We start from the raw sequence: 19399 nt of genomic DNA on the forward strand, positions 1-19399 counted from the left end.
ACTCCTCAAAGAATCCCATTGAGGGAAAATAATCAAATACTTTAGAACAACAAATCACCATTTAAAATCTTTTCTTTGGTTTCCATATGAACCATCAAAATGTCCCAGGAATCCCATGTCAGTGCACAAACTCCACCTCCCAGCTTTTTTTTTCCCATGGAAAATGCCACAACAAAAAAATCCTTTATCCAATTTGGGATTTGGTGAATGGGGCCACTGCACCTCACTCCACCTTGAAGGCAGAAGTGGGCTTGTCTTGTCCTGTGGAGTTCCAGGAAGCCCCTGTAGAGAGTGTCAGAGACACTTCCCTGTTTGGACCTAAGGAGACCACTGCTGAAAAGCATTCTCCACCCTTGATCACTAGAATGTTCGCTTTCAGTAGCAGCATCAACCTCACTAATATTTTATCAACAAATGAATTTTCCTTTTTGCCATTACCAGCAGATATAAAAAAGCACTTCAAAATTCTTTTTTAAAATATTGGTTCTGTCTTTAGAAACTATTCATCTTCTGAAACTGTTTTTCACTATATTTGGGGGAAATAAAGAGAGTGCTCTGAAAAAAAAAAATGAAAAGCTTTTCTAAGCCAACAGCATTTGGTGAAAACTAATAATCCTGCTGGTATGAAGTTGAAGTTTTATTTCCTTTTTCTTTTTTTTTAAAATAAAATTAAGGCTCAAATGTTCTATTAAATGCTCATTGCTTATGTATATTATATTAAGGCTTATAAATACACCTGGTGAATTAAATTCACCCTGGATTGAATTAACACCTGCTATGTGAGTTATTTGCTTTATGTAATCAGTAATCTCAAGGTTTCTTCCCTTTCTCTGGAAGCACAATTTAAATATTAACCTAATCTTTAAACGGCGGCTGCTGCTTTCTGACATTTGGAAACCAGTCACCCGTGCAAAAAAAAAAAGGCAAATATGGATATAGTAATGAACAGGCAGCTTCTCAAAAATCTTAAGATGTGTAACTCAATGAATTGGGAAGAGAAATGATGAAAGCAGCAGGAAAACTGATCTCTGTGTCACTCTTTATAGAAAACAATGCTGATTATCTGCCAAAGTCATCTCCAATCTGAGAGACCAGCTAAAGTTGACTGCCAATTTCAAAAGATTCTCTATATTTTCTTCATTATAATCTCTGGAAGTATCTTAGGCAGCTGGAGTACATATGAGAGAATCTTAATTAAAAAAAAATACTGCAGCGTGGTATAAGTTATGTTTCAGGTCTAACAACCTGTGAGAGGAGGAATGAGTGAGTGGGGTGCTTGGCCTGATCTGGTCGTCAGCTTGCTCCTTGTGGGGCCTGCTCACGTCCTGCTCAGCTGACAGCCCCTAGAGAATATGAAGCTTTCAAAGTGCTGGTCTTCGGCCTTCTCTCTGATGCGTTGTTCCTCTAAGGAATCCACCAATTTGTCCCTTTGCTCAATCACTTGCATCATCTCGGTGAGTATTTCTTGCTCTTCATTCAGATCATTCTCATCTTTCTGGCTCTCTGCAGAAAAAAAACAGAACAAAAAAACCCCAATAACGAACAAAAAAACCCCAATTACAAACAAAAAAGACACATTGGACTTCAGGTAACATTTGACCTCAGAGGAGCTTTTGGCAGGGGTGTTCTTGATTGTTCTGGACTTGTTCTGCTCTTTAATTTCTAAGGAGAAAACAAGGAAATGAATTTAACACCGGGGACCTGCCCTGCAAGCCACAGATTAGAAAGGTGGGTGCTTTGTGCTGCTCTCAGCTCAGTTTTCATCTCGAGACTATATAAAGCAACAGGGAAAACCCCTTTGTGAGAAAAAGAAATTCATACCAGCCAAGCCCTGCCAAGCCCTCCCACCTGTCCTCCCCTCCCCAAAAAGAAGCCAGCAAAACAACACCAAGGCGGTTTTCCCTAAATACATCTGAGCTACAGCAGAGCAATCTGTGAGAGAAGTTTCTGAGTAAACCATCTGCATCAGTGGATGTTATTTCAATGACAAGAATCCTGTTTTCATTTGCAGTTAATAACACATTGCAGCCCTCTGAATAGAGACGAGGCGGCAGCCAAGTGAGGCTGTGGCTAGCTGCTGGGAGGACGTTTCCAGACTGCGACTAGGCTTCTCCCTTTTGCCTTCTGAGTACATGACCTTCTTCCTAATTGCCCCGAGATGTTCAACTGCCTGGGGAAGATATGATTGCTATAAAAGGAAGGAAAAGAGTAAGGAACTGGTAGTAATGACTTTCTGATGCTCAAAATAGGATTCTCAAGGCAGATCTTAAGTTTTGTCAGATTACTGCCTTAGGAGAAGATTTTATGTATTATTCCATTAATACATGAACAATTCCATTGTTTAATGCATGGGGACTAGGCGGTGAGCTGGATCCCAGAGTAGACATGGTACCACTGTCTCTTGCCTCAGGCTGAGTTCTGAGACCAGCATCAGGAATAAGGGACACGTGACAAAGGGGAAATAAAGAGGCAACAGTCCCTTTGCAGCTCAAGTTTTATGGGAGGGAGGAGTGAGCAGCAGGAGAAACTGAAGGTGAGAGCCCTGGGCTCCAGTCTCTCCATTCTGGGCCTTAGAAGCCCCCACGGGGCTTCTATCACACCATTTGATGGGAACACTGGGGGCCAAGACCCTTGCCCTGACCCTTGCTCGGAACTCCAGAAAGATATCAGTTGGAAAAGCACCCTGGGTATAAACATGGAACAGGCAGAACTTCATGGTTGGGCAGAGAAGAGGGGTCTGGATGTGGCTCCCCAGATCCTGATTTGCTGTGTGTGGCACACATAGGCAGTGGCCAGAAGTGTCTTACTTGGCCCAGAAGTGCAAAGGTCGCTGGCCACTGGGCCTGCCACGGGGCTCCTCGTGGTGAGGGATGAGGTGGCTCCACAGTGCAGGCTGTCTGGTAGACCGTCTGGCCAGGCTGAGTGGAGGATGCGCTGAGGCGAAGCTGAGTAAGGATAGGAGTGAGGCTTCAGGTACGCTGAGAGCATGGCCAGGCTATGGTCATGCCAGCCACGCACCTGGTCTGTAAATAGCAGCAGAGAGCAGCCTAATGACAGGAGACAGCTACATGGGGGTCAGTGGATCAGAGCCACCCACACCAATTTCCAGTGCTGCAAAGTCACACAGACCTGCCTCTCGCTAACACCTGGCAGTTACCTTTAAGGGTCAAGCAGATGGAAGGGGCGGCAATCTGCAAGACTGAACGTTTCCATCCCAAAGAGACTGAGCATTTCCTGGAGGGACTTTTAAAATTATTGCATCAGACTAAGTTTACCAGAAAAACATCTACTTTGACTTTATTGACTATGTCAAAGCCTTTGACTGTGTGGATCACAACAAACTGTGGAAAATTCTTCAAGAGATGGGAATACCAGACCATCTGACCTGCCTCCTGACAAATCTGTACGTAGGTTAAGAAGCAACAGTTAAAACTGGACATGGAAAAACAGACTGGTTCCAAATCGGGAAAGCAGTACATCAGGGCTGTATATGGTCACCCTACTTATTTAACTTATATGAAGAATGCTGCTGCTGCTGCTAAGTTGCTTCAGTCGTGTCCGACTCTGTGCGGCCCCACAGACGGCAGCCTACTAGGCTCCTCTGTCCCCAGGATTCTCCAGGCAAGAACACTGGAGCAGGTTGCCATTTCCTTCTCCAATGCATGAAAGTAAAAAGTGAAAGGGAAGTCGCTCAGTCGTACCTGACTCTTAGCGACCCCATGGACTGGAGCCTACCAGGCTCCTCCGTCCATGGGATTTTCCAGGCAAGAGTACTGGAGTGGAGTGCCATTGCCTTCTCCGATATGAAGAGTACATCATGCGAAATGCTGGGCTGGATGAAGCACAAGCTGGAATCAAGATTGCTGGGAGAAATATCAATAACCTCAGATATGCAGATGACACCACTCTTATGGCAGAAAGTGAAGAGGAACTAAAGAGCCTCTTGGTGAAAGTGAAAGAGGAGAGTGAAAGAGTTGGCTTAAAATTCAACATTCAGAAAACGAAGATCATGACCTCTGGTCCCATCACTTCATGGCACATAGATGGGAAAGCAATGGAAACAGTGACAGACTATTTTCTTGGGCTCCAAAATCACTGTAGATGGTGACTGCAGCCATGAATTTAAAAGATGCTTGCTCCTTGGAAGAAAAGCTATGACCAAACCTAGACAGCATATTAAAAAACAGAGACATTATTCTACCAACAAAGGTCTGTATAGTCAAAGCTATGGTTTTTCCAGTAGTCACGTATAGAAGTGAGAGTTGGACTATAAAGAAAGCTGAGCACCAAAGAATTGATGCTTTTGAACTGTGGTGTTGGAGAAGACTCTTGAGAGTCCCTTGGACTTCAAGGAGATCCAACCAGTTCATCCTAAAGGAAATCAGTCCTGAATATTCATTGGAAGGACTGATGCTGAAGCTGAAACTCCAGTACTCTGGCCACCTGAAGAACCAACTCATTGGAAGAGACCCTGATGCTGGGAAATATTGAAGGCAGGAGGAGAAAGGGATGACAGAGGATGAGAGAGTTGGATCATATCACCGATGCGATGGACATAAATTTGAGTAGGCTCTGGGAGTTGGTGATGGACAGGGAAGCCTGGCATGCTGCAGTCCATGGGGTTGCAAAGAGTCGGACATGACTACGTGACTGAATTGAACTGACTGAAATTTACCAGAGAGGGAGTTCCCTTTCCTTTCTTCCTTTCCTTCTTCCTTCTTCTTTTTCTTCTTGCTAACTATTGGGATGGGAGTTGGTGATGGACAGGGAAGCCTGGCATGCTGCAGTCCATGGGGTTGCAAAGAGTCGGACATGACTACGTGACTGAATTGAACTGACTGAAATTTACCAGAGAGGGAGTTCCCTTTCCTTTCTTCCTTTCCTTCTTCCTTCTTCTTTTTCTTCTTGCTAACTATTGGGATGAAGCTTTCATGCAAGATGACAAGGCAAAATGAAGGAACATCTTTTGGTATACCTCAGAAGAGTGAGAAAATGTATAACCATCACTCTTCGTAAGAATTTTTTAAAAAAGATTCAAAAGTGGCTCATGAGTCTTTGGTGATATGTATTTTACCACCCTGAACCAGAGTAAATTTAAAATTTTTTGAGATGTATAAATCAGATCTTAGTTGCCTACTGTGATTTGTTAATTTAGGTATACTTCATTATTCCTGCCCCTTATTTGACTGTCAACACAGAGAAATTCAAAATTTCAATCTCAATTTTGGTTTGTCATTGGTGGAAACATCTGAGCCCCTTCTGACAATTAAAAGATGATGTATAGTACTTTTATCAGTTCTATACAGAGCGGTTCTATAAGGATTTTGATAAAGAATCTGCCTGCAGTGTAGGAGACCCAGGTTTGATCCCTGAATTGGGAAGATCCCCTGGAGAAGGGAATGGCTATTCACTCCAGTATTCTTGCCTGGAGAATTCCATGGACAGAGGAGCCTGGCGGGCTACAGTCCATGGAGTCATAAAGAGTCGTACATGACTAGTGACTAACACTTTGGCTTCACATTACTACTTTTATCTGTTCTAACAGAGCAGTTCTATAAGAATTTTGTTAAAAATAGTTTTCTATTATAAAGAGACAATCTACAAACACTACTGTTTGTAGTGTTGCCAGGAAAAATATCAATAACCTCAGATATGCAGATAACACCACTCTTACGGCAGAAAGTGAAGAACTAGAGAGCTTCTTGATGAAAGTGAAAGAGGAGAATGAAAAAGTTGGCTTAAAGCTCAACATTCAGAAAACTAAGATCATGGCATCTGGTCCCATCACTTCAAGGCAAATAGAGGGGGGAAGAGTGGAAACAGTGGCTGACTATTTTTCTGGGCTCCAACATCACTGCAGATGGTGATTGCAGCCATGAAATTAAAGGACTCTTACTCCTTGGAAGGAAAGTTATGACCAACCTAGACAGCATATTAAAAAGCAGAGGTCTTACTTTGCCAACAAAAGTCCATCTAGTCAAGGTTATGGTTTTCCCAGTGGTCATATATGGATGTGAGAGTTGGTCTATAAAGAAAGCTGAGCACAGAAGAATTGATGCTTTTGAACTGTGGTGTTGGAGAAGACTCTTGAGAGTCCCATGGACTGCAAGAATATCCAACCAGTCCATCCTAAAGGAGATCAGTCCTGAGTGTTCACTGGAAGAACTGATGTTGAAGCTGAAACTCCAATACTTTGGCCACCTGATGTGAAGAACTGACTCATTGGAAAAGACCCTGATACTGGGAAATATTGAAGGCAGGAGGAGAAGGGGATGACAGAAAATGAGATAGTTGGATGGCATCACCGACTCGATGGACATGAGTCTGAGTGAACTCCGGGAGTTGGTGGTGGACGGGGAGGCCTGGCGTGCTGCGGTTCCTCAGGTTGCAAAGAGTTGGATACGACTGAGCCACTGAACTGAACTGAACTGAACTGAACAAACACTACTATGTGAGAAAGAATAGGAGAGCCTGAGTCTATAATCTGTTCCCAAGTCATAGCCCCATCCTTTACCTTGAGCATGCTTTTTAAGTTCTCAGAGACTCAGTTTTCCAATCTGTAAAATGGAGTAATATACCTGAGAATGATCATGATGATAACATCTCATATTTACTAGGTGCTTGTTCTGTAGCAGGTAACCCCATAGGTAGGAGCAATATATGGTCCATGACATATACAGCAGAGAAGGCCATGGCACCCCACTCCAGTACTCTTGCCTGGAGAATCCATGGACAGAGGAGCCTGGTAGGCTGCAGTCCATGGGGTCGCTAAGAGTCGAGCACGACTGAGCGACTTCACTTTCACTTTTCACTTTCATGCATCGGAGAAGGAAATGGCAACCCACTCCAGTGTTCTTGCTTGGAGAATCCCAGGGGCGGGGAAGTCTGGTGGGCTTCTATGGGGTCACACAGAGTCAGACATGACTGAAGCGACTTAGCAGCAGCAGCAGATGTATACAGAAAAGATTTAATTTGCTCTTTTAGGCTTTGGTCCCAATGTAGGAAAGCCATGCATAGATCTGGCCCCCAGAAACACAAAGGCACAAAATAGAGCGAATATGCCTCATGGGTTGGAGCCAATAAGCCAGTATATGGTACTAGTTTATTCCAACTCTCCCTCCGTCATGGTGGAAATAATTTTCTCACGTGTGATGCCCTGGCCCAGTTGTGGTAGGAAGGATGCTTCCTTTACCATCCCCAGTGCCTGGTACAACCAGGCCTGCCTTCCTCTCACTGTGGAAACACATACATCATGGTCCTCATCTCACTGTGTTATAATTACCAGTCTGACTGTCAGTCTCCCCAGGGAGGCCACAGGGCAGGGCTGCTCTTCTCCATCTGCCAGGCCCACTCTAAATTCTCAACAAACATTTGTTAAATGAATGGATGGATAAGTGAATGAAGGTGTGAATGAATGACTTCATTCCTATTAGCACATGGGTTGGGATGGAGCAAAATGCTGCTCTCCCAGCCCTAATGAGCAAAACTAAGAGGGACTTGCTGTGCTGTAGTGGGGGCGGAAGAAGCTGGCTTTGTGCCCCCTCTGGCTTCCAGGTTGGCGGCACCAGACATGAAGAGTACTTTGCTCTATAAAGTGCAGCATGTTCGGTCAAGTGTCTGCATAGGAAAAAACATCTTTAGCAAAGGCCTGAAACACATCACTGTACTCACCTTCCTGGAGCATTTTCTCTCTTAATTTCTGCTCTAGTCTGCTTTGATGATCTTCCAGTTCTAGTTCGTGGGCCCTGGGAATGAGAAAATGTTCAGACTTTATAAATGCTGAAGACCTGTGTAGAAATATTGATTAATAAACCCATTGACCGGCTTCAGCAATATGTGAACCGTGAACTTCCTGATGTTCAAGCTGGTTTTAGAAAAGGCAGAGGAACCAGAGATCAAATTGCCAACATCTGCTGGATCATCGAAAAAGCAAGAGAGTTCCAGAAAAACATCTATTTCTGCTTTATTGACTATGCCAAAGCCTTTGATCGTGTAGATCACAATAAACTGTGGAAAATTCTGAAAGAGATGGGAATACCAGACCACCTGACCTGCCTCTTGAGAAATCTGTATGCAGGTCAGGAAGCAACAGTTAGAACCGGACATGGAACAACAGACTGGTTCCAAATAGGAAAAGGAGTACTTCAAGGCTGTATATGGTCACCCTGCTTATTTAACTTATTTAACATGAGTACATCATGAGAAACGCTGGGCTGGAAGAAACACAAGCTGGAATCAAGATTGCTGGGAGAAATATCAATAACCTCAGATATGCAGATGACACCACCCTTATGGCAGAAAGTGAAGAGGAACTCAAAAGCCTCTTGATGAAAGTGAAAGTGGAGAGTGAAAAAGTTGGCTTAAAGCTCAACATTCAGAAAACGAAGATCATGGCATCCACTCCCATCACTTTATGGGAAATAGATGGGGAAACAGTGGAAACAGCGTCAGACTTTATTTTGGGGGGGCTCCAACATCACTGCAGATGGTGACTGCAGCCATGAAATTAAAAGACACTTACTTCTTGGAAGGAAAGTTATGACCAACCTAGATAGCATATTAAAAAGCAGAGACATTACTTTGCGAACAAAGGTCCGTCTAGTCAAGGCTATGGTTTTTCCAGTGGTCATGTATGGATGTGAGAGTTGGACTGTGAAGAAGGTTGAGTGCAGAAGAATTGATGCTTTTGAACTGTGGTGTTGGAGAAGACTCTTGAGAGTCCCTTGGACTGCAAGGAGATCCAACAAGTCCATTCTGAAGGAGATCAGTCCTGGGATTTCTTTGGAAGGAATGATGCTAAAGCTGAAACTCCAGTACTTTGGCCACCTCATGCGAAGAGCTGACTCATTGAAAAAGACTGTGATGCTGGGAGGGATTGGGGGCAGGAGGAGAAGGGGACGACAGAGGATGAGATGGCTGGATGGCATCACTGACTCGATGGACATGAGTCTGAGTGAACTCTGGGAGTTGGTGATGGACAGGGAGGCCTGGCGTGCTGTGATTCATGGGGTCGCAAAGAGTCGGACACGACTGAGTGACTGAACTGAACTGAACTGACCACAGCGACTGCTTTCCTTTTTCCTTATTAAGACTGGGTCTTGGAATGCCTCTAAACCAAAAGTTTTGTTACTACTGCTGCTGAAATACATCGAACTCAGTAGATAATGGAGGGGAGCTGAAGTTTGTGATGAACTTCCATCACAAACTTCCAGTGAACTTCTGAAAGGCCACACTGGAATGGATCATGAAGAAATGACTAGAATGGTAGAAGCAATGACAATCTAAAACTCCTCTCTTTTAGGGGCAACGTGACTTCAAGCATCACCTCTGCTGCTGCTGCTGCTAAGTTGCTTCAGTCATGTCCGACTCTGTGCGACCCCATAGACGGAAGCCCACCAGGCTCCCCTGTCCCTGGGATTTTCCAGGCAAGAACACCGGAGTGGGTTGCCATTTCCTTCTCCAATGCATGAAAGTGAAAAGTGAAAGGGAAGTCGCTCAGTCGTGTCCGACTCTTAGCAACCCCATGGACTACAGCCTCCCAGGCTCCTCCATCCATGGGATTTTCCAGGCAAGAGTACAACTCCCAAATCTTTGACCGTGGTAAGCAAGAAAACAAGGAGGAAACAGGAGTGAGGCATTTTGTCAGTGGAGGCAATAGTACTCAGACAACCACCCATCTGGTTGCAGGCGATGGTGAAAGAACAGTGATGCTTTGGAGGAGTCAAGCTAGAGTGCTGGGTACTCAATGTGCCCACCAGCAAAGTCAAGAAGGGAAGTCAGCTTTCAGTGAAGGTCAGCTGGAACTTCAAGACCTTTCAATGCCTGGCGATATGCCGTGTATATTACAGAACTTGTGTCAGCTCCCCGCATCCTGGGCCATGTGGTAATGTGGAGGTTCCTCCAACCTCTGGGAATGCAGCCCTGGAGTTCTCAGGAGAAATGAGGACCACAAACAAATGCGGCAGGGGTCAGAGGTGAAAGGTGAAGTCACATGAGCCCTAAAAGGGAGACAATAGAGGAAAAAAAAGTTTGAAGACAGGAGCATGGGAATGTCTACATTTAGAAGCTCATCAAAAGAGGTAGAAGCAGGGAAGAAGCAAGTGGAAGGTAGGAAGGATATGCAGCAGCACAGAAACCAAGAGAGGCAAGTTTTAGGAGAGAAGAGAGGGGTCAAGGCTGTCCATTGCTACAGAGACACTGAAAAGGGTGAGGACTGACACCAGGGCCCCGGGGCTTCCCTTCCAGCCCCAGCTGCAGGCTGTGCGCACATCTGCTACAGCATTGGGCCACTTTACTATACCCTGTTGTGGCTGGGTTTTTTGTTGTTGTTGTTACTTCTACTATTACTTAGGCCAAGGTCCTCACTTTGTTCAATACTCTGCCTTTTGTTATTGACACTGAACTTCCCTTGACCCGCTCTAGCTCCCAGTAGAAATGTACCTACCACTCAGATTTTCCTTTAAGAAAGGACTTTGTGAAAGGAGTGTCGTGTGTAGTAAGCTGAAGCTGCAGCAGAATCCACTTCAGTGTCGTGCTGAAGCCGCACTCTCCCCAGGCACAGCGGTGGTGCTGGAGCTCGGCCATTTCTGCCCCACTTTGGGCTCCTCGGATGGGCAGCCGTGGCTGGTGCTCCCTGTGGCCTGGCTCAGATTTTTCTCAGGGCTGCACTGCAGTCTGAAGCTCCTCCTGCCAGTCCTTCTCCCCGCCCTTCTCCTGACAGGTGTCAGGACTGCAGGGGGGTCTGAAGATTTCCCTCTCGTTCCCGCTCCCTTTTCCCTTCCTTCTGTTGTATCTCTTGTGCTTCTAATTCTGTCCCAGCACTTGCTTTCCCAAGGGACTCAACATCACACACCAGTCTAAGACATTTCTCCTTGTTTAGCCAGGCCTTTCTCCAAACTAGAAGCTGCCCTTGACCAGAGCTCTCATCTGGCTCACACTCCAAGTTCTCCTCGTTGGCCTCTTTGGAGGAGAACGTTCCCTCTGACAGCGTACCAGTAAGGGAAGCCCCAGTCACCGCGCAGTCACCATCCCCCGACCTGCGCAGGTAGGGCCTGTGCTCTGAATACTCCTCCTCCAAGTCTTCACAGAGCAACTGCTATGCTTTCTTATTCCTCTCATGCTGTGTGCTCACGTGTCCGTCTCTGAAAACCATGAGATCCTTGAAGGCAGGGACTGGGGCCTGACTCATCTTTACTTCCACAGTACCCAGCACGGTTCCTGGCACAGAGAACATGCTTGATAGATGTTTGTTGAATGAATTTAATACTTTAAATCTCGCCCAAAGGCAGATGGTATGGTTGTGTAAAAAGGGCTTTGTGGTCAGGTGGATGTGGACAAATTACTTTGTTGAATCTCAGCATGTGTATCAATATAAAAAAATAGTAATAGTAATAGAAAAAATAATTACAGATGAGCCCTGCTTCCCCACTCCTGGCATTTCCTTCCACGCCAGTGGACCTTGATGAGTATAAGTCCGGGCTTCTTCTTTCCACTTTCTCTCTCAGATTCACTCTCACCCAGGAGTGGTGAATTCGGGATGAACAGGGAAAATGAGCTGATACCCTTTCTCACCTGGGATCAGCCTGCCTGCAGCAAACGTGTGTTCTCTGGGTACACATCGTGAATAAATACACATATTTATACACACATATGTCATGAGCCAATGTAAAATATATTCTGGGTCACTGTCAACAATGTTTAAAATCAACTGCTCTAGGGAATTCTCTCTACTCTGGCAGCTACTGATTCTAAATTCTTTTGATAAGGAGTAGATTCCAAAAATTGTACCTCCCCATCCATGTCTCAGCCTGTATACCTACCTGCCTACTGAGTATCCCACTCGCTACTAAGTTCAAGTTGCTCAAAACAACTAGCTGTATGTTAAATACGAAAATTGTTAAGAGAGTAAATCTTAAGAGTTCTATCAGAAAAAAAAAATGTTTCTATTTCTTTCATTTTGTATCGATATTTTTGCATGAGATGCTGGATGTTCTCTAAACTTACTGTGATAATCATTTCATGATATATGTAAGTCAAATCATTACACTGTATACTTTAAACTTACACAGTGTTGTATGTCAATCACATCTCAATAAAACTGGAAGAAAAAAAAAACAACAACTACAACCTAAAAAAAAAAAAGTGTTCTTTTACTCCGAGCCTTGCTAGTGGTCTAGGGCAAGATTTCTCAGCCTTGACACTACTGACGTTTGGGGCTGGGTAATTCTGTGGTGGTGAAGGAAGTGGGGCTGCCTGTGGAATGTTCGGCCGCACCCTTGGCCTCCCCTCCCTAGATATCAGTAGCACCTCCCAGTTGTCTTAGACAAAAACGTCTTCAGATATTGTCAAATATCCCTGGAGGGAGGAGGCAGAGATGGAAATTGCCCCCCGATGAGCCCCCACACCCCCCTCCCCCGGTCTCGGGTAAAAGCCTTACCCCTAAGCAAGTGATTCACTACATTTTGTGACTAGGGAGGTAAGTGTGTCTAATTCTGAAGTTTGGTTCCATGGTGAACACCCAAGTGATCCTAACCTCTAGAATCTTTGAATGTGACCTTATTTGGAAAAGAGTCTTTGAGGATGGAAAGTTAAGAACCTTGAGATGAAAATATTCTGGATTATCCTGGTGGGCTCTAAACTGAGTGGCAAGTATTTCTACAAGAGCAGACACAGATACAGAGAAAAGGCCGCGTGAAGATAGAGGCAGAGTCTGGAGTGATGCAGCCACAAGCCAAGGGATGCCTGGAGCCTGCTGAGCCAAAGAGGGAAGGCAGGATTCTTCCCCAGAGCCTGGTCCCCCCCTAACACCTCAGCTTCAGTCTTCCAGAACTGTGAGAGAATACCTCTCTATTACTGTAAGCCATCCTGTTTGTGGTAACATGTTAGTCCAGCCCTAGGAAATGAATATAATTAGCAAGCTTTCTTGGACTCTCATATTTAGCCATGCTAGCTATGGTCAGTAATAAATGCCTTAGTTTAATGTTCCATCTGTTGACCCAGTAGTCTTATTTCTTACCCAGTTCAGAATCCAGGCAGAGACAAGGAATAGAATTTATTAGACCCCTTTAAGACTCCCCAAATTATTTCCCAGGGTTGGGTGAAAATGAAATGGGTCAGCATAAGTGAAAGCACCCTGTACAACCTGGTGCTTAGTCAGTTTATATTAAATGTCACTTTCTTTCCCTCCAGGATGGTGACAGGTAAAGTGACCTTCAACTTTCTCAGAGTGCAGTGAGATCCATCTCTACTTTCTGATCTCCCAGCCAGACTGCAGCCTCTTATCCAGAGGACAGCCAGACAGATCTCCACCTTCAATCCATTAATGCCACAAGGAGTGGTAAGGAAGCCCTTCCCATTGTTCACACTCAGAGGCCAGACATATGCTACCCCATTGCAGATGTGTGACTGCAGGTGGGTCTCCTCTGCCCTGGGGGGCAGGAATGGACTGCAAGTGCCTTATCCACATGCCCTCCAGCCCAGACCTATTACCTGAAATCATTTTAGCCATAGGACTCCACAGCAGAGAACAGAAAACTGAAGATTCTCTGTACTAATGCCAGCATGATATGCAAGACCTCAAATCCCAATTTGTCTCAATCACAATTCTGTATGCACAAGGAGAAAAATCCTGGGACTTCAACCGAGGAGGGTGGGCCACCCCACTGCCACCCTCCCTCCCCTGCTTGCTTTTAGGTCTCACTGTTATCCGTGTTGCCTTACTTACATGATCAGGAGCTCTGACTCATATCGCATTAATTTATTCTTCTCCAGAACCAGCTTAAGCCATTCCTGCAAAAGCTGTGCTTCATCCTGTGTGCCTGAATCTGCTTAAGAAATCAATGGCAAATGGGTTAGATTGGCATTTCTCTTCCCATGATCAAACTGCTTTGAAGCTACTTTACGGGGCCATGTTTGTAGCAAAAAGGGCTCTGCAGGTGGCAGCCCCCTGATGGCCTGTTGAAGCCTCAAGGTCATGGGCATAACAAATAAAACACACCTGCGCATGCTCTAGGGGCGGTCCCCTTGGACATTTAGGGCGTGAATACTCCAGTTCGAAGGTTCGTATACCCTTGACAATGGCCTGCCACACTAATGACCCTCCTCTGAATATATGAGTGTCTTCCATAAAATTTCTATACATTTGTATATCATATCCACCACCAAAGAAAGCCCTAATAACCCTGCTGGTTACTATCTCCTTTTCTTCTGAATCGAATGCCTACTGAGTGCCCAGGTTGGCTGTGGGGCAGGAAAGTTCACATACCATTTGGTTATAGAAGAGTGGTAACTGGCATTTTGGTTTTTTTGCACAAAGAAAAGCCAAATGATTAGAGGGGAAAAGTTATTAGCTTTGAGTCTCATAGGGAGAAAGTTTTATCCATATACACTTATAACTTAGATTATGACCTTTATTCCTTTATTAAACAGAAGAATTATCATGATAAAATTCACATTGCTTTTAGATATTCAGTGTTAGATGCTAAATGTTTAGATAATAAAATGTTAAAATTTAGGAATGTTTGAGAAGTAGTAACATCAGTGGCTTTCTAGTATCTCACCCTGAAATGGGAACACAGGCTGTGTTGCAAAGCTCACGGCCATTCTCCAAGGATTTAACTTGGTAAGTCTCATTGCTGTTGTTTGTTGTTCAGTTGCTAAATCGTGTCTGACTCTTTGCGACCCTAGGAACTGCAGCATGCCATGCTTCCCTTGTCCTTCACTATCTCCTGGAGTTTGCTCAGACTCATCCATTGAGTCAGTGATGCCATCCAACCATCTCATCCTCTGTCCCAAAGGTAGAGAGGAAAACAGGGCAGTCGGAAAATGTGTGTGACCTTGGGCAAGTGGTTTAACCTCTCAGAACCTCTGCTTCTTCATGGGATAAACTAAACAAGAAGGCACACAGGTAATAGAATCATAATAAAGAGCTGCTATTGATAACGCAGGGTTACATGCCAGCCAATGGGCTAAGTACCTTATATGCAATACCTCACTGAATCCTCACAATAAACTCACCAGTAGGTTCCCTTGTTATCACTACTTGATGGCTGAAGAAACAGAAGTTTGAAAGATTAGAATAACGTACTCAAGCTCAGAGTTAGTAAGTGGCAGAGCCAGGGCTTGAGTTCAGGAGAGCCTTATCCTAAGCTCATACTCTTCTCTGCCTGTATACCCCTCTCCCCTCATTACTCCCTCCATTCCTCTCACAGCCCCATAAAGTAAATAAAGCCCCTAGCACATTGCAAAGTCATCCATAAAAATGAGTTCTCTTTCTCCCTGTCTCCTTGATCACTCTTTTATTGATACGGAAACTGGGGTCCAGAGTGATTGATGTGCAATGTCCCAAATTATATATTTAGTTAATGTACAAACTGGTGCTACAATGCAGAACTTGACTTCTGATTAATTAATTCATTCATTCAATAACACCTGTTTACAGAATAGGAGTCGGGTATTGCCTTAGGTACTGGGGATACAGTGATAGATAATGCTATTTATCACCAGAATTTTAGAGATAGTAAGGCATGGTATCGGAGAAGGCAATGGCACCCTACTCCAGTACTCTTGCCTGGAAAATCCCATGGATGGAGGAGCCTGGTAGGCTGCAGTCCATGGGGTCTCTAAGAGTCAGACATGACTGAGCGACTTCACTTTCACTTTTCACTTTCATTCATTGGAGAAGGAAATGGCCACCCACTCTGGTGTTTTTGCCTGAAGAATCCCAGGGACAGGGGAGCCTGGTGGGCTGCCGTCTATGGGGTGGCACAGAGTCGGACATGACTGAAGCGACTTAGCAGCAGCAGCAGCAGCAAGGCATGGTATCTGCTGAAAAGGGTATTGTTAGATAATCTTTTGTATCAGATAGACCAAAAAGCTAGAATAAAATAGAATATCAGAAAACTGTCGCTACAACAAAAAAAGGCCTCTGGGAATACACAGCAGGGAGGGGTTTTCTGGTCAGGATATGAGGCTGGGCTTCCCAGGGGAGGTGATGTTTGAACTGGGGTATTGAAGAAAGGATAACACTTTGAGAGGAAACACTGAGGGTGGGAGAGAACAGTTCAATAAGAGGGAACAATATGAGCAAAGACAAGAGGATAGAAGATGGTGGTGACAGAGATCAGGAAGGGCTAAGGGGACATAGAAGGTAGCCCATGAGACCTCAAAGTGTATGACCATCTCATCACAGAGGCCCCTGAACGCTGTGCTAAGGCTTTTGCACTTTATGCTGTAAATACAAAGGGACACTAAAGGTGGTTGAGCAGGAGAATGATACCTAGAGTTGGTGCAGGAAGGATTAAAAAGGAAAGAGAAGTAAGTGTTATTCTTTCTTAGGTTTCTTGAATGAATGAATGAATAAAAGAACTTATAAACCTGTTGAGTACCAACATCTTCTGAGCATTGTTGGTGGTGCTGAGGGCCAGGGATGGATAAGCACTGGCTCCAGCTATCCAGGAAACTGGGACCTTGCAATCCAGTGGGGAAACCAACACCACACAGCCAAACGGGATACAATGTGCCCCCTGCCATGCAACACAGGAGGGAAGTGATTCATCTTATATGGAGGAAGTGGGGAAACCTCAGAGAGGAGACAGCAGGTGAGCTCAGTCGAAGTGGATGACTGGGAGTTTTCCAGGGGCAGGAGGAGGTGAAGAACAAGGCATTCCAGGGCATTAGTTGCTGAATGGAAGAATGAAATTTATAGACTGCAGATCATATATATGACATAGATGTTAAAAACATATACTTTAAATTCAGATTTAGGATCAAACTTCCATTCTTTGACCTGTCACTGTGGGGGCTTGAGTTCTTAACAGCCTCCCTGAGCCTCAGTCTCCTCATCTGTTTAAAGATACAATGGGATTGTGCATTCAGAGACCTTAACCCAGCCCTGGCACTGAGTATAAACTCAATAAATAGTAATGGTCATTATTCAAATCATGTCATGTACATGATGGAAGACCATTTAGGAGTCATCTCTCCCAGCCATTGAGGCACAAAAGAATTTCCTCTCCCACCCTCCACTCCAGCCTCTACAATAATTCTCCATGGATGGTGGAATGCCTTTCTGTCCAAGAAGCCCACTGCAGAGCTGTGTACTCTCAGGTACTGAAAACTTCTATTGCTCGTCAATGGGTTGGCTATTCGCCACTGAGTCCAATTTTGCCCTCTGAAGGCAAATAGAGAATGCATAACTGTGTATTTTACGCGAAAGGCATTCAGATATTTGAAGACTGATCTCATGATCCACTGTAGTTTTCTTATTTCAGAGTCAGTACCTCTAGGTCATTTATCATTTTATCATAAAAGAGCTGTCCACCTCTATTTGCCTTCTAATTTCCCAGAACATATCTTAAGGAGAGTCCAGAATCAAACAAAATATCAACAGGCCAGAATGGAGAGACACGCTTACATCTTCACCTTGAGCCCTGGAATTGCAGGAGTCCTTCCAGCAGCAGTGTCTTCACCTGGCTCTTCCTAACTCGCAATTGAATCTTGTCTTCCCACACCAGGAGTGGTGAAGTCTGAGGACTTCATATTCAACTTGTGCAACTGATCTTCTAAAAGTAATTCAAGACTTACTTGTGCCTTGTTAAATATCAACTTATTTTGTTCCATTAAGGGGGAATCTTTGGGATATTTTATTCACCTGACACATTTCTCCTCGTTTGGGATTTCTGTGAACTGGTAAATAGGGCATCTTGCATCTTCATGTGATATTGAGAAATGAAACATCAGATGGAACTGGACCAAGAGCAGAGCCATCTAGCCCCGCAGGGACCTTTCTTACCCTTTGGGCAAGACTGTCCTACAAATTTTAAATGCATAGCACCCAACTAGTATCATCCAGCCCCCATTTCTATACCTTGTCCACTAGGATCTTATTAAAAACTTTAATATTAATAACAAAACAATTTTCCAAAATCAAGCTTCACAAAGCCTGTTGTGCCCATTGGCATGACAAACCTCAAAACACCACCCAGAAGAGGAAATGACATTTATTTTCCACAGCGTCGAAGTAAACGCCTGTGGTTCCTAAATTTCTGTCTCAATATCCACAGTTTCTTTAATAATTCTTTCTAGAATTTTGACAAAGATCAGAACTCATGTTTCTTTCTCATATGAAACTAGAAAATATACCCATTTCTAGTCCTTTGGTTCTGGAATTTTTCCTGAGTTTTCAAAGACTGGGGTCATTTCTGCAAGTTATTTCAACACCAGGGGGTTAATTCGGTCAATAAGCAAATTCTGATTGAGTAAGGTCACATCGAAGACATACTCTATTGTGAACGTATCATCTTTCACCACGGCTGAGAAACCTGAATTCCTTGCTCTCCCATTTCTCTCACCTATCCAGGTTTAATTTCCTCATCTAGATACTTGCTTAACATTTCTAGATTGAGGGCCATTTCCCTTGATTAAGAAAACAGAAAGGCTGAGAGAAGAAAACCCTGCCTCTCCCCAGTCATGTAACATTAAACCATCTGTCTCAGCTCTGGGGCTGTCCTTGCCTTGTTCTCAATCCAAAAGAAACAGCACTGTTCTGCTGTCTTGAGAGTGTTTTTTGTTGTTGTTTTTCAGATTCAGCCTCTTCGCTACACTCTACCTACAGATTCAAGCCAGACTTTTACCCTGCATTTATGTCCCTTCTTCAGTCTTTCTAAAATGTGGTCCCTCTGAGAGTTGTGCAGCCTCATTGATTTCTATTGATGCTGTATTCAACAAACACAGATTGAACTGAATCAATCAATTTAATTTACTTTCTTGAGTGGAATAATTTGCAATTTTATAGCCTACAGTTTATTCTTAGACTCTTCCTTTCCTCAGTAGTCAAAATTACTTTTGAGGATCTTTGAACATGGAATCAAGTGCAGATTTCTAGGGAATCTGCTTTCCCAAGACATTGGGTACAGGCAGATGGTGCCTAGCCCAGGCTTGCCTTGCTCTCAACCCGAACAATGCACTGAGATTTCCATCACCTCACTACCCACCAGAGAGCTTCTCTGTAGGTCCTAATGAAGTCTCGAAGAGCATTGCTCCTCACTGTAGATGTAGTAGAGTGAAGAGGCAGAGGGAGTGGGCTTTGAGATCGATCAGACCTGTCTCTCCCACTTACAATGTGTGACCTTGGCCAAGTAACCTCACCTCTTTCTGCCTCAGTCTCCTCCCTTGAAAAATGGGGGTGGGGACCTGCCTGGCGGTCCAGTGGTTAAGACTGCCACTACAGGGGTCATGGGTTTGATCTAAGATTGGGGAACTAAGAGCCCACATGCTGCTTATGCAGCCAAAAACAAAAGAGAAGAATGCAGTGATCACAGTCTCCGTCTCATAAATTGGTTATGGGGATGAAATGACGAGATGCATGTAAAATGTTGACCATGGTGCTTGGACATAGTAA

The 19399-nt window shown here is 44.4% G+C and overlaps 1 protein-coding gene across 5 annotated transcripts in view; it reads right to left on the bottom strand.

Annotated features, from left to right (window-relative positions):
* Positions 1 to 1027: 1027 nt before the first annotated feature.
* Positions 1028 to 19399, bottom strand: part of MICAL2 (microtubule associated monooxygenase, calponin and LIM domain containing 2) — a 241555-nt gene continuing 223183 nt past the window's right edge. For 4 of the 5 annotated variants that reach the window (XM_010812544.4, XM_010812542.4, XM_010812543.4 and 1 more), the window contains 3 exons: positions 13724 to 13826; positions 7672 to 7745; positions 1028 to 1503 (listed from right to left, as the gene is read on the bottom strand). In XM_010812544.4, the coding sequence (XP_010810846.2) occupies positions 1319 to 1503; positions 7672 to 7745; positions 13724 to 13826 (362 nt within the window). In that variant the 3' untranslated portion in view covers positions 1028 to 1318. The remainder of the gene's footprint in view (positions 1504 to 7671; positions 7746 to 13723; positions 13827 to 19399) is intronic. The other variant, XM_010812538.4, reaches the window with a different exon arrangement.

The sequence above is a fragment of the Bos taurus genome, chromosome 15 (assembly GCF_002263795.3).
Source record: "Bos taurus isolate L1 Dominette 01449 registration number 42190680 breed Hereford chromosome 15, ARS-UCD2.0, whole genome shotgun sequence".
Classification (NCBI taxonomy): Eukaryota; Metazoa; Chordata; class Mammalia; order Artiodactyla; family Bovidae; genus Bos; species Bos taurus.